At 37.0% G+C, this 16,285-nt stretch overlaps 1 protein-coding gene across 1 annotated transcript; it reads left to right on the forward strand.

Annotated features, from left to right (window-relative positions):
* The first annotated feature begins 95 nt into the window (after positions 1–95).
* LOC124159394 (sugar transporter SWEET1) lies at positions 96–15,588 on the forward strand. Its single transcript, XM_046535171.1, has 7 exons — positions 96–180; positions 311–499; positions 611–688; positions 3,478–3,601; positions 3,677–3,835; positions 7,962–8,081; positions 14,369–15,588. The coding sequence occupies exons 2-7, from the start codon at positions 429–431 to the stop codon at positions 14,492–14,494; spliced, it is 678 nt and encodes a 225-aa protein (XP_046391127.1). The 5' UTR covers positions 96–180; positions 311–428; the 3' UTR covers positions 14,495–15,588.
* Positions 15,589–16,285: the final 697 nt, after the last annotated feature.

Raw genomic sequence — 16,285 nt, forward strand, 5'->3', positions numbered from 1 at the left:
TTAACAAATTTATTATGTAATTTATAATATTTAGACGTATTTTGTATTAAAAAAACAATAGAAATGAACGGAAAATAGGTTGGAAACAAATGCCGATCGTAATGTCCAGCGGGCCCACCGATATTACAAACGGGCAATGGGTTGTTGTGTTGTCAAATTTATCTCTGGTTAGTGGTGGAGGTGAGGGCAATTCTTCGTGAGAATAGCGACTGCTCTTTATAAGAAGTTCACAGTCTTTCGGACTACTAATTGGATGATTACTTCTTTATGACATTGTCCGTGTTGGAATTTGTGGTACTTGGCCTGATAGGTGAAGAAATGCTTGGAACCAGGTTATCAGTGGTAGCGTAAAGCAAGCATTGGCATTAGTCCAGGGTAAGGTGATTCAGCCACCAACATATTCCATCTAGTTCATCTGAAGGTTGAGAATGGGAGACTTTAAAAGTGCTCTTGCGACAACTGCGTCGATTAGTACCATACTGCAGTTTTTGTCGGGAGTGTAAGTGCTTGAGTTATATCATGACAATCCTTGATACTTTCACTCAATTTTTATCACTAATTTGTTAATGTTCTTTCCATCATAAAAATCTGCCTTTGCTATTGCATCCAGATTGATTTGTCGCAAGATTGTTAGGAAAGGAACCTGCGGTGATACATCATGTTTTCCATTTGTCGCCGGGTTTGCATCGTAAGTTTTTAAAGTTAAAGCATTACTTTTGATTTGTTTTGTAAGCATGTAGTGTAGACATCCCTGCTCGCAGTATGATTTTGTTGTGAGCGCTTGCATGTACATATTTGGGTTATCAACAATGTTAAAAGTCAAGTTCAGTCATCGTTGGCCGCAAGTAGGAAATATTTCTTGGAAAAAGTGACAGTGGCCAAGCCTATTCAGATCAATCCTCGTCCTGGAATATTAAACATGATTATGATTGTTACTGAAGAATTTTCCTCAGCTCCACCTTTGTGCGGTTACCTTACAGAAATAATAATTGTAAAAACAAATGTGTTTTAAGATATAATATTTCCTCTAAGGAGACAGTATTATAGTAAGATACCCAAGAGGCCTGTTGTTCTTCACAAGTATGCGGTTTAGACCATAACTCTTTATGTGGAGGAAATAAATTGGAGGTGAGGATGATTTCTTGTCCATTTTACTTAATGAACCTAAACGCTGCAATAAATTTTCAGTTAGGTCTTTCACTCTTCAATGTATCCATTATCACTTTTCTTTTCCTCCCTTGTTCCTGCTTGCTCAGCAAGGAACATGCTTTCCTTTTTCTCTGTGTTAAGAACTCATACTATCTCCTATAGCAGTTTCCTTTCATAACTATCCATGTCTAATAACTAACATTTCAAATTTCATTTTCCTCTCTGTCCATTTTACCTTATTGCTTCTCTTCCTTTCCCATATCTCAAATGTCTTGATCCATTTGTAATACCCTTACTCGATATCCACAATTTTCATCCCTGCAGTACAGACACATTTTCCTATCCTTGTTTTCACACGCACGGGGTTCCACTCATCCAGTCTTTCATATTTGTATAAGTCACAAGGTAACAAGTATTTACTGTGCAATTCCCTGATGTCTAGGTATTCCACTAAAATATCATCTTAATGATGGCTGCCGTCGTCACTTTTCCTCTTCTTGATATACTTACATTAGTGCCAAATTTCCATGTTGTCCAAATGGTTCAATTGTTCAGCCAGCTCAAGTTAGTGGCCATCTATGCATATTGAGCCTCTTGTTCTTTCATCAGTAAATCATGGGTGATGTACTTGAAGTGATTACTATTTGAGTTGATTTTATGAGCATCACCCCAAGCTGAATCGTCCTTACCAATCAGATGGATGGTCTGGGCTGGAGTTTTGGAAAGGAAACCACAGACCTTTGGAAACTTCTAATCTGGGAATTATTCTTAAATTTACAGAAACCCGAAAAATTTCACAAACTTATGTGGTTTTATGGATAAGTTCCTAATGTTGCAAATAAATACTGTTGAGTCCATTCAGGATATCTCCTGCCATTGTTTATTACATGCAGGTACTACGTTTCATGATTTAAATATATTTGTGACTTCAACTCCCAAATTCTCAAATTAAGACCAAAAGTATGTATCTGTTTGAGATTTGTAAAGCTATCAGCTCTGGGACCTGTTATCTAGATCTTGCAACTCATAAACCAGGACCTCTGATCCACTCTCTTTGCTTGATTGCTACTAATAGGTATCTTTTAACTTTCATATCTTCCTACAAATCGTCATTAGAATTTATCCACATAATAAATAAATAGAGAATATATCCACATTCATACTGATTTTTATGCATCACTGTGAAGGCCAATGATTGGTGGTGGACCGAGACATCTGTGTAAAGAAATTGAGTTAATTGTGATAAACAACTCTTCTCTCCCTTAAAAAAGAATTTAGGTTTGTATGCATTTTTTAAGACTAAGAACCTTCAGAAAAAGCAACATGGTGATTTTGAATGCAACACACGCCCTGTAACTTGTGAAGAGGAAAATCAAAAAAATTCCATACTTGAATCCAGATCTCCCCAATTTTTGCCCAGTGCTCAATGGCTTGAACTACCAAAACGTTGACTTTCTCCGTAGAGTTTTGCTTCACATCTCCATGTAGCTGGGAATCAAGTTGGTGTGGTGGCTAGGGTGTTGGCTTCCCACCCTGTTGGCTCAGGTTCAAATCCTGGTGGTGGAGAATTTTCAGAGACTGCCGGATCCCTTCTTGATTGTTGCGTGGAGGGCATTTCAAGTGCAACACTCCGTCCATCAGATGGGATGTTAAGCTGCGGTCCCCTTGACATCTTTCGTTAAGAGCAGGCTAATGCCAGCGTCGGGTTTCTCTCCACCACTTCTTCCATACCCTTCCCTCATGGTGCAAATGATCTCAGCTGTCGGTCGACTCCTCCAAATTGACTCTGCGAAGGTGCTCTGCTGGCTAAGCCACCGTTGTTTCCTGAAATAACTTAAATGGTGAATTGATGCATCCACTAAAATGAGCAAATCAAACTTAATGCACTGCCAGAAAAAACATTCGATGCCCAAATCCACTTTGAAAATATTGTCTTGTTTATAATGATGAAATTTCTCACTACCACCAAGGAATGTACGAATTAAAGTGGGGGGTGATAAGAAAATCATTTAATGTGCCTTCAAAATTCATGTACATATATTATAAAACTATTTGTGCACAGGAAGTGCCAAGAATAACATAGTAAAGCCAATTCATAATAGTTTCTATTGCTTGGAAAGAATATTCAAGATTGCTATGTACTCATTGGTTTTTTTCAGTAAAATTTTTTTCTTACATTGCATGAGATCTGAAGGGGAGCAGAGACCACATAGTTTGGATTTTGAATTGTTGAATCACTTGTTATTAAAATGGCTCTAAGTACATTATATTATGGCTTAGAAAATTGATGGCTCTGTTCTAATTCCAATTTTATCTTCTCTCATTTAGGTGCAGTCTATGGCTCCGTTATGGTTGTCTGATCGAAGATGTTTCCCTTATTGTTGTGAATTGTGTTGGTGCATTCCTCCAGTTGAGCTATGTCTTTATTTATTTGTTATATAGTCCAAAGAAGGTAAAATTCTCTTCTGTTGGGAAGTTAATAGAGACTTTTAAAAGTTCCCTTATGTTAATTGAGCTTTATTTCTAGACCACCATTCTCCGGCAGTTGGGTGCAGTGACCTTAGTGCTGTTCTTGACACTTGCGTACGTCCATTATGAATCTGATCCACACATTGCCAGAACTCGAATGGGTCTCATTTGCTGTTCCATGACCTTGTTGTTTTTTGTTGCTCCTTTCTCAGTGTTGGTAAGTGTGCTTGTGAATTACTAGGATTTAGAATATATTTAGTGTATTTTTTTCTATTATCTAATGATAGCTCGTAATTGATGTCATGGTACAGCTGCTTAATGGATTTGCTATGTAATGAACATATTAATAACTATGCATTTCACTCATATTACTGGGATCATCTTATATGGAATGAATTTTTTCTGTACACAGTCACTCATATGTACCAGTATTAGTTACACCATTTTTGGGTTCTCTAAAATATTTTACAAACCTGGTTTTCTCTGGATTAGCATCTTTCTTTAAGTTATCTCTGTTTTATTTTGGAACTTTAAGGCAAGCAAAAGCCTTTTACAAGTAAGGCTGTTGTTTTGGGTATCCTTTAATTGAAATCCCATGCCCTTGTTTAATGTTACTACTTAAGGTCCAGACTACATTGTCATCTTTTTGGAATCACTCAGGTCTCAGGAAACAGCTTGGGGTTCCCGTCAATACACAATTTACTAACTACACGTGGTTGAGCTTTGGCAATGGGAGGTCTGGAAAAGTAATTCAAGCAGAACCCTATTGTAAACAGTTATGTAAGGTTTCTGTTGCTCTATTGTCACATTGAGAAGCAAATAATTTCCATGGTGTGTAGCCTAGATTGACGTGGTAAGCTCCCGTGCCAGAACTGATGACTTGACTCAGACAGAGAAATGCCGTACAAACTCGGGTAAGAGACTTACCCATGTAAGAAATGCACCCCTATTTTGAGCATCGCAGCTAAAGTAAAAACATTTTTGGCAGAATTTTTCTCTCTCCCATAGTGAAGTGTTTCAAACTTATGCCTGGACTTCCGACAAGTATCAAATTTTCCAATTACAATACTCTAAATATACGCAGCATTTTTCTGCTAAATTAACACGACATGTATGGTGCTTGGAGATAAGTAGGTGTTCATTGGTAGACCATATGATGCTTGATAGAGTAAAACCTCTGTACAACTAATTCCCATGCAGTGAAATACATATTAAGAAAACCTCACTATTTGGAAGTCATTGGTCCGGTCCTGGGCCCATTCAATGGTCAATGCACGCAAAAAAACCTCCCATAACGAACCTAAGTACAAAAACTCCCTACAACTAAGTCTATGCTTGGGCCCAAAACAAAGAAAGTGCCCCTCTAGAAGGAATTATTGAGGAAAAAAACAGTATTTTGCATGTACAGGTATTTTTTCCATCAATATTTATGTGATATGCAGAAAGTAGAACCAAAGCAAAGGTTACCGCATCTTAACAGCTTTGCTCCAAACTTCAAAAGGTTCACATCCAAGACCTACTGAACAGAGGGAGTGGAGGGAACGTGAGGCTCTGGTTCGGCAAAGGCCACTCTGACAGATTCTACCATAAGAAATGTGCTAGGGAAGCCAAAGCTGCTCCGTACATATCCATCTGTTGCTCCACTCCGCACAGCTCCATCTATTGCTCCACTCCACACGGCTCCGTCTATTGCTCCGCTATGCATTACTGGATATACGGTGACAAGGCGTGGATTCAAATATTACCTGAGGTCAGGGGCGCAATCAGGAATTAAGGCTGGGGGGGGGGTTTGGTGCAACTAATACCGGGGTGTGTGGGGGTATGGAATACCCACCAGGATAAGCGGTAGGTGCGAGATTAATAAATTGCGGAATTTTGAGATAAACTGTTCAAAACGGTGAGTTTTACGGCTTTCTCAGGGATATTTTATTTATCCTTACACTATTCTATTAGTAATATCAATCAAATTAAGTAAAATGGGTTAAACTTAAATATTTCTCTGAGCTCTAGGGGGGGGGGGGGTTTAACCCCCAAACCCCCCCCCCCCCCCCCCCTCGCTGTGCCACTGCATGCAGTACTCGCGGATTGTACTGCATTTCGGCACTGAAAATCGGGTGTGCTAAAAGAATACTGATTGTGTTCAGCTTCTATGAAGGCATCATCATCTGCGATTACTACTGTGACCTTAGTGTATTGCCAACTACCACGTTTTTACTCATGGTAACTAACTCACACCACCTAACTTTTATTGTCTTTATCGATACATAGTACATGCTGGTCACGAACATATATATTTACTGGTATTTCAATGGGATTCTAGCATTTCATTTTAAGTCGTAAATCTGAAGGGTGATATGTGCTCTTTCAAGTGACACTGATGCATGCCATTGGTGCCAATCAATATCGGCTGAAATAATTGCACTCCAAGAATAATATCAACAAGATATTCAGAAAATAACAGAGTACTTTAAATATACGTTATCCCTAAGCAACAATTTTGGCTTTCATTAATTTTATATCTTAGCTAAATTAAATGATGAGGCGTAGAGCAGAATGTATACAAGTAACAATGATGTCATTTAGAAATACCGTATATGTCTGAATATTGTCCCCCCTTTTTTTCCAGAAATTCCTGTGGTAAAAGTAAAGGGGGGGGACTATATTCGAACGCATTTTTTTAACTTTTCCTGAAACTGAAGCCTCAAAATTAGGGGGGGGGAACTATATTCAGGGTGGGGACTTATTCGGAGAAATACAGTAGTATGCGCAGTGAAAATCACTCAGTGATAGCCAATGATGGTAAATAATGAAAAAAATTATCATTGCTGTAGGAAAGGTTTTTTTTTAGGTGAATAAAGCAAGATTGAAAACTTTACTCCACTGGCATCAGAAAGCACATTGAATACTCGGATGCCCCTACGATGATGCAACCAGCATATTTCATCTCTACAATGATACCCCCTACAGTGAAGTCATTGTTTTTCCTGTCCAAAAAAAATTATTGTATGGAGTTTTACTGTTGTAAGAGCAATGGTTGGATCGTCTCCAAATATCCACTGATAATTCCCTTCACCAGATACTTCGAATCCAAATTCGCTGAAGAAAGCGAATCAAAATTTTAAATTAATGCTTTCTTGAATGTAGCATCTCATAAGAGGTAGTGGAAAGAGTTTTAATCCTCTGTTTCCATGCACCATTGCACTGCGACGCTTGTCCTACTCATGAACCATACCATGAAGGTATAAGTGCTGCGGGATGCCCACTTGTGGCAGCAAATTAGAGCTCACCCACCAGTTAGTGACAAACCCCACACGATCTTTTCCATAATGACCTCTGAGGTTTTGATGCGACGGCAAAATGCTTACGAGTAATAAGTGCAAACAGGAACATTGTAAAAATACGTCACTAAGGGAGAAACTCCCCTGCTTCCCGTTCATGTTTGACCTAGGTTTTTTGATGAATGACTCACCCTGAAAACCAAGGCCATTCAGTTCTCATTTGGACTTGCGACCAGCAGGCAGATGAGAAATTCGTTTAAGAGAAGCACCCCCATTTTCGGCTATAATTTTTGGGGAAAAAGGTGCATTTCTTACATGAGTTTAAACGGTATACTCTTTGATTTTATCATGCGGTATAAAACACTATGGAATGGAATGATAGGTATCCTCCAAATTCAGAGAAGAACAAAGCAGGAACACCAGTGGCCATGAATTGAATGGTGCAAATTGAATATATGTTCTCTTAAAATATAGAGGTGTTTAGACTGAAATAGTCCATTTAAGTGAATGAATATTTCAGCTCAGTATGTAAAGAAGCTCTAAACTTACTCCAGTATTAGCACCATACTTGAACCAAGAGTGTTGTTTAACTGTTCATATTCAACTCTCAGTAGACATACTAATTTCTTCAGCATTTTTTTTTCATCTCACATGAGGGGGCGAGAAGCCAAAGGGTACAACTGATTTTTTTCTCATTGGAGATCGGTAAAGTTGATTGTGAGAAGAAATACACAAAAACTTGGTTGCCAAGGGATACGAGTGACTCTTTTCTGTGCTGACATCGAGTAGAAAATAAAATGCACTATTAAATATCTAGTCTATTTTTTTATGTAATTTTGTACGTAACTGTACGAAAAAAAAGAAATCACTTGTACCCCTTGGCTTCTCATCCACTCACATTAGGAATATAATGTTGCATGAATTGCGGATATACTTGCATATTTACATATTTGTATTTCTGGTTGATGAATGAAAATATTCAGTACCTTCCTATTATTATAAAAATATGATAAATTTTTGCTCTTTTTACTGTTATATACTCCTGTTTGTATCTTTTCATTTCAGACTCAGGTAATTAGGACCAAAAGTTCTGAATCTCTTCCTTTTCCATTGATTGTTACAACATTTGTGGTATCCTGCCAGTGGTTCACATATGGTGTTCTTCTTAATGACCAATTTGTGCAGGTGAGAGATCTAAGTTTAATTTATTTGGTAGAAATATACTACATGTATGCAATAAAAGTAATTGTTTGTGCACCCAACTATGTATACAGATCACTTCTCGGGGAAAAAATTCTTGGAAATTGGCGTGCATCATAGATTAGGAGGCAATGTCTATCAGCCATCGAGCAGGGAAGGCAGTTAGCCAGAAAAATTTTTCGTGGGGGCTCATTTGGAGGGGATGGTCATATGTTCCTTTCAAGGAGATTCTCTCGAGACTGCCATCTCAAAAATCTTGGCATGGAAGGGTTAGAACCCCTTGCTGGTTACGGCCTTGTTACTGTCACATGAAGTTGCTGCAATCCCACATATGCTTTTTATCCCAGTCCTATAGTGTTAATGTTTTTGAAAGTCATCATAAGGTTTTTAGAAAAAATAAACAAAAAATAATCTGTAGAGAAGCACTTGGTTTGATATTTACCCATACATTCACAGAAATTTTTTTTACATAACCTGGGTTTGGTCAATTTTGTATTAATAGGCAAATTAGCGTGAACCTTAGGAACAGATGGTCTCACAGTAATTTTTTTCAACCTTGTTTTGTTAGCTGTAACCATGAATCTTAGAATATGGCATCTCTGAATGAAAATTTAATGCATAGAGGAAGGAATTAGGAAGCAGACATTGATGCGGCTAAGTTACAACTCAACTTAATTTGAGCACCTTGTGTAATGCTAAATATGTTTGGTATACATGTGATTTAGGGATGGGTCAAAAAGAACTGAACTGCCAAAACAAACTGTTCGCTGAAATGAACAGGTTCCAAAATGAACAGTGCTCTAAAACTCCCTGTTCACTGCTCATGTCTGCACTGCACATGTGCAGCATATTCGGTCCAACAGATATGCTCACCAAGAGGTATTTTGAACTGTAGCTTACTCCAGCAAGTGCATTGTGGTTACAACAGATGGTGGCTACGATGCGGACCATCCAAGGCTGCTGAAGTGCGTACAACAGACAATGGAGTCCCTCTCCTTCCTTCTCCACCAGTCCCCTCCATCCATGAAAATGCACAGTTTAGCTGATGAATGGTTCAAATGTCCTGATATTTTAACAGGTGCTCATTTTTCTGAAGCTGTTCGTTTCCCCAAGGCATTCATCTCTCGAAGGCTATTCGTTTCCCCCAGGGAATTCATTTTTCGGAGGCCACTTGTTTCCTCTGGCCGTTCCTGTGGGATCTTGCGTTTATTTTGATTTCATTTTCATTTGATCATTTGCATTTGATGAACAGGATGCGATGGTTCAAGTTCACAGTCAATTCAAGGGTCGGTTATCTGTTCGTAATTTTTGCTATTGTTCAAAGTTAATGTAAACATCAGGTTGAAACTTTACATTGATTAGTTATATTAATGCAAAAATTCTGTTTCAGCTAACGGAAAAATTATACAGAAATTGTTCAATTATGTAATATCCTCTATTTATTTTGTTATTAAATCATTCATGATGACATTAACTTTTAACTGGATTATCTATATTTTACCCTGCATTGCGTTCAGTGTCCTTATCCCAGTCTTACAATCTCATTCTGTGTTTGTTATTGAAGAATTTGCTGAATTCTCAACAATCGTTAGCATTGTTGTTAGCCAGCTTTGGATACTTAGCGAAATGAGGTAGTCCCATTCAACAGAAGAAATGGTTCCCACTAGAACATTCCTAAAAAAATCATATTTAAAAGGAATATGTATTTTCAAATTTCACCCAAAAAAAACTTATATTTCAAAGGAATATCAGATGTTTTGGCTGAAATTGAAAACAAAAGTATGCAAAAAACTAGTATTTCATAGGATGATAAGTTTTTTTGGTTTAATTAATAAGAGGGGGAATAACATTTATAATAACAATAGCATTAGCGCGGGGGACATGCCGGCGGGCAGAACACCACAAGATGAATAAGAGGAGGAGACGAGAATTTAAAAACTGATATTTCTGCCTTCCTTCAATATGTGTTTTTCTATAATTATTTCGGACAGTGGGATGAGTGCTCTAGAGTGTAAAGAATGTTATTAAAATTATTAGAAATTGGTTAAAATAGGGGATAACACAGGTATGAAAAAATATCTTCCATGCACATGTGCTTCAGGTGAGTGCTAATGTTTGTGCAAAAATTATAAGTTGGTACATATTAATTAGCAGAATTTTTCATTCCTCGTTAACGTAGGCTTTGAAATACGTATTATTATTATTATTTCTCAATTCATAACTATGTTAGACTTTACTGAAAGCTCTTTTCATGGAAGGCTGTCTTTGCATTTTGATAATGCAAGTGCTCTGTGTTAACAAAGAAATGGTGAAAATGAAATGTTCCTCTCCATACTAAACAAAACGCTAGTCTTTCCCCTATCCAAAAAATCAACAATGCTGAAGATCAGCCAAATTGTGTGGGTTTAAGAGGCTGTTGACCATGGGTGTTCACAGAAAAACTGGAATATCCACCATGTCCAATTTTTAAAGGGAGAAGGAGGCAGCAGGTTGGGATTTTCGTAATAATTCTTGGAACCATTTTTGGTTGAGCACATCCCTCAAAATTTTCCACTCACCAGCTCCTTTGGAAGTGGCTGGAATTTTGTATTCATTAGATAGTAAGTTAGAAAAGCAAGGGGTATTATACTTCATAGAATTTGCTGCAAACAATTTCCTTGTTTTCGCCCAATAAAAAGTTGATTTATCTGTGAGAACTGATGGCAGCTTTCCTAAGGTCGTATACTTTCACAGGTATAAGAGTTAAAACAGAGGTAGGAATTTCAAAAACTTTTACTCTTTTCAATAAAGGCTTACATTTAAATGACACTTGCATGAAAAAATAAATTGTTTTATTTTTAGTAAAGTGTATGTAGTTCCTGTTCTTAGTCTGGTTTTATTTTTATAGTTCAATAGCTGACATTAGGGGATTATGACTGATTTTTTCAAAGAATTTACCATATTTTTATGAGTTCTGTCTGATGCATTTACATTCTGATAATTATGTGTAAGTCATCTACTGTAATGTCACAATGGGGAATTTTTACATTTTTTGAAAACTCTGTCAAAATGTAGTAAACCTCCAGGAAAAAATATCTACCGGGGGAAATTTCAATACTAGTGGTAGTTTTCAAGATATTAAAGGTCAAAATGGAGGAGTGGGGGGTGCGAGCGAAAGTAGTGTGTCCAAGAGGTGTTACGTCATTTCTCCCCAAACAGAGTTGCTAATGTCCGAGGCGAGGAGTTAGGAGATTGTTGCGGTATACTTACGCCAGGAAGTTTGCGGTATGTTTACCTACGTGAAGTGCTGTTTATAATGTCGAATATAAAATATTGCATTGTGCCTATGTGTTCAAATACTTCATGAAATTCTAATAAAATATTCGTCCTTATACCGAATAATAAAGCGAGAAGAAAGAACAAGGGTTAAGGCGATGGAGATGAAGAATGATCTGTTGACGAAAACGATGGGATTTGTTCGTTAAGATCACTTTAACTTAAGTAATTACAACAGAATTATGCTAAGAAATGACTTGAGCGTGTGGTGCAGAGGACGTGCAGTTGCCCTGTTTGCGCAGTACCCGCCTGTCGCTTGCATGCTGTTTTTGCTGAGCTATCGTAGGTTGAAAAAAACGGCCCTCGCAGTAAACGATGTCTTACAATTATTGTGTTTTTTGAATTTATCAATGATTAATCATGATAAGAATGCTTAAAGGGTACATACAGTAGGATACCCCCTCCCTCTCTCCGAAATCAATTTATTAGCATGCGTAGTATTCCATACTCACTGCAGTGAGTGACATATAACGCATTTTCTCTTGTATGGATCAGTATTTTTTTTACTGCAATTAGTACATCAAATTGCACTTAGTTTATTGCGCTGCGATAGGTATAAAGTAAAAAAAGTGAATTGCGAAGGATACTCCAAATCCATTTTTTTTACAGTAATCAGTGCATTATACTGCTGATAATGTAGAATAATAGAAATAATGTTTTTCAAACACAATTATTTCATAAGGAATCATTTTTAACATTACTGTAATATTAATGAATTGTTTATAGCTCAGATATTTCTATCTAAACTCAATAAAAAAAATAAATCATATGATTCTTCTTCAGAAAATTTCATTTCGAGGGGTTATGGTGGCCGAGCAATAGATAGTGTCGACTGGATTTCTTGAGCAAATTCCAGAAGCCTGTGGAGTAATGGTAGATCGCGGGTTCAAACTAACTGCTCACTCATTCAGTGGTAAAATTTGAGAATTAATTAGACCACCATGTGTTTCGCAGAATCTAAAGAGCTCTAAAGATGAAGTTAAGCTAAATAAGCAAATAGAAAGCTTTAGGATACATGTAGAGAGAGTAATAAGAAAGGTCAGAGAATATAATTTGCTTGTCCGTCATTCCTGCATTGATAACCATTATGGTGTTTTCCTATTATTTTTTTATTGCATAAATCGAAAGATTATTACTCCTGGAGTATTTTACGCTCTTAGATTTTCGATAGACGATATCTATTTTTCACGATTAAACGAAAAGTGAAAAATTTCAAGTGCACGAAAACGCGACGGCTAAGTAGGAATGATGGGAAAAGTCCGTGTGACGTATTTCCGGTTCCAGCTGTCGGCTTGTGAGGTGACCTTGGGGCGAGGCTTGAGCGCTGATACGACGCAGGCTGCTAGCAGGTAGCGCTTGGCTAAAATAAGCATTATTAATACCCTATCAAACGAAGGAAACTTTCCGACCTTAGGCAATTTTAATAGGTGATTATTAAGACATGTTTCTCTGAGCTCTGTGCCTCATGCATGCATTGGAAATCTCATACAATGTAAAACTCCTATCTACACGTATTGAAACTAGGTCCCTGTGACGTCACGTGGAGTGGAATCTCATGGGTGCTAATCTGGCCTTTTTCAAAGGAGGTTAAAATTGACCGTTGCCATTCATCTAAACTGGGATTTTTAAAACCAAATAATTTGTATATTATGAATACACTAATGGTGGGTAAGGAATCGCAATCAATGCATTTCGTTTTGTTCGATGAAGGAAACTACCCTTTTGGTGCTAAAAATCAGGATTAGAGGATAGCTTTAAAAGACAAACACTTTTACCTTAATGATATTCGGGCTCTGCCAGAATGATGGGGAAATTTTGTGGGTAGCGGCGGAAAATACTTTGAATGAATCATTTAAAACCATTTAAAAAAAATAAAGTTGGATTTTTTTAGTTAAAAAAGAGTTCTAAACTCATTTAAAATTGTACACAATACGATGTGCATAATGTGTACAGAAAAATTACCTTAAATCTGTGCGCAGAAAGTATTTCACAACGTTCTGAATCAAAAAGCTGACATCATACTGAAAGCAAAAAATCATAATTCCTACCATATAAACTATATTTGCACTAACTAGATGGATCAGTATTTCATGCAAAAATTTTCAACGGAGGCCAAGTAGCTACTTCTGTATTCGTAAATGCTGGTCCACTAATGACATAATAAACAAGAAAAACTTACCGCGAAGCCTTCACTTCTCTAAATTCTGCAGCCTAAAAGTCTGGGTTACTTTTAAATATAATGTCATCATTAAGGAATCCACCTTTGAGAGATTATGGCAACAGCCTTTCACGAAACCGTCTTCCACTTCGCATATATTCAATGTATTCTTTTTCTACGAATACAGAAAATGGATAAAATATACTTGATGTAACTAAATAACGTCATAAAATATCTCAGAGAAAACACGGATTAAAAAAAACCTAATTATTCACTTACTCAACGACTGTTTCATTGTAGCTTCTGCGGCCGTGCATGCAAAACGAAAATGCCGTAGGGAGAAATGACGTCACCAACAATCAGAGCTAACTTTGATTTTGCAGACAGATTTCACTGTTTTAAATGAATGTTAATGATAAAATCAATGGCTTACGAGAAGTTTGATCGGTGAAAATGGATTCCTGGTGAAAATTGCTTTAAGAATCATGTATCATTTTAATGAAAAAAATTTCATGCAACTTCCTCATTAAAGAGGTGCCAAAGTTTTCTAAACCTTGATATAGGGTTCAGTTCTAATCTTTTATTTATGTAATCATAATGCTGCATGCTAATTATGACTGTGACCGTGTAAATTATTTCCATGGTCATAAATAGTCTGTTTTAGTGGAATTGAACGGCACATTATTAGGGTTCATAAAAATCTTGGCCCTTTAAACAATGAGTAGAGATAGTATGGGTTCACCTGTGGGACTAATTGTTTTTAAATCATTAATTATGTTTTTTCTATATTTCTTCACAGATTCCAAATGCATTTGGCTGCATTTTATCTGCCTTGCAGCTGTCACTCTTTGTCATTTATCCAAAATCTAATATCACCAAAAGTGAAAAATGGAGCACAAAAGATATTCCACCCAGGATTTTGTAATGCATGTGACTCCGTTTGGCATGGACAGTGTCAGAGATTCCAGTGGAGAGGAGGATGCTATCTGTGATGTCATACATTTCGTACCTATTTTAATTACATTAATGAACTTGTTTGAATTTTATCATTCTTTTTCAAGAGAATTATGAATATTTACCTACCAAAGTACATATCAGTTTTTCATGTTGTCAGAAAAGCTGTAAATTGCTCATTTTCTTTATCTACACGTGTATATAGTAGTCGGCCATAGTGAACTTTAGTTTTTTGATTGGAGGAAATTAAAATGAAAGTACTTATATTGCTAGTTGCATTGTATTTCCTCTATGTCCATGTGGTGTCATGGACTACGTACTTGGGAGTCCATAGACTGGGTGTTGAATTCTGGGTTAAAAACCTCTTAGTGAAGGGAGCAATATTTTTTATACTAGAAATGTATATTTTATATTCATGAGAATGTATGCCTCGGAGACTGATCACTACTCGAATGCAATTGCTTTTTTAAAATGTGTTAGTGGTCCCATGTTCCTGAGATTGTTTCTGGTGCCAAAACACAAAGTTTCAACTTTCAGTTTTGCAATCTTTGTGTCATAAGTTGACCAATCCTCTGCATTTTATGATTATACCTCTTTTTCTATGTGCATGACAAATGCTGTATCTTCTCACCATTTTTCACATTCTTGATCACATCACATTTTAGAGTTTAAGTCCAGTGACAGAATAAGGGTAAACTTTCATGAAATTAGTCATGTAGGTATGCAAGTGGAAATCATGGGTGACAAGCAAGGAGGTTGTAAATATCTATAGGCGCCGTTTCAGGGTTTTTAGCGTGGTCAAAGTTCTGCCATCTTGGTTTGACAATTTTTGGTCCAGTGACAGAGTAAGGGTAAACTTTCATGAAATTATTCATGTAGGTATACAAGTGGAAATCGTGGGTGACAAGCAAGGAGGTTGTAAATATCTGGAGGCGCTGTAGCTTAGTTTTTTGTGTGGTAAATTTTAATTTCAGCTGAGCTGGTTGAAGAAGGTAACCATGGTGATAGATAATAATTTTTCCCTGGGAAAAGATGCTTGAGTCATAACTTTGCAAAGCCTACCAATGAAGTTAGAAAAAAAGGTTTACATTGTGTGTTCCAATGGTTATTTCAATGTATTAATGAGTTTTGACCAGAAATTTCACCAAATAGAAAGCATTGACCCTTATGGGACTGTCAATGTTTTGGTCAAAGTGGAGGGGCGTGGTTTGTCCTACCCAAGCACCCCTATTCCGGCCACACTTCGCTCCCCGCTCGAAACCAGTGGTGCCCCCACCAGATATTTACAACCTCTTAGGTGACAAGTCATAATGTATCAGTTGAGTTCTCAATATGGGGAAGCAGGTACATGATTGTTTCTTGACTGTCCTTTAGATTTTATTGCTTCCAACAATAGTTTTATGTATAATTAATTCCTGGCGAGATTTGTGTGTAGGAAATTAATGAGATTCTATCCTTAAAGGTGGTGACTCAAATTTACTTATTTGAAGTCATTTTTCCTGCTCAAAATGGAAAGTATTTCCAACCGATGCTCTTTTTTCACTTTTGCATACGGTGAGCATAATTTAATTGATGTGATATATTTTTCATGGGCAAATAGTATCATTTAAGGAAGTTAATTAGTTGCAAGTGACTGCATTTTAGGATAGTGAGCAGTGGGGTAGTCAGGTATTTCATTCAGGGGGGGAGTCAAAAGCCAGGGTGGAAATTTTTTTTGAAAAATAGGGTACTAAGTACAAGGTTTTAAACTAATTTTAACACT

The sequence above is a fragment of the Ischnura elegans genome, chromosome 5, assembly GCF_921293095.1.
Source record: "Ischnura elegans chromosome 5, ioIscEleg1.1, whole genome shotgun sequence".
Lineage (NCBI taxonomy): Eukaryota > Metazoa > Arthropoda > Insecta > Odonata > Coenagrionidae > Ischnura > Ischnura elegans.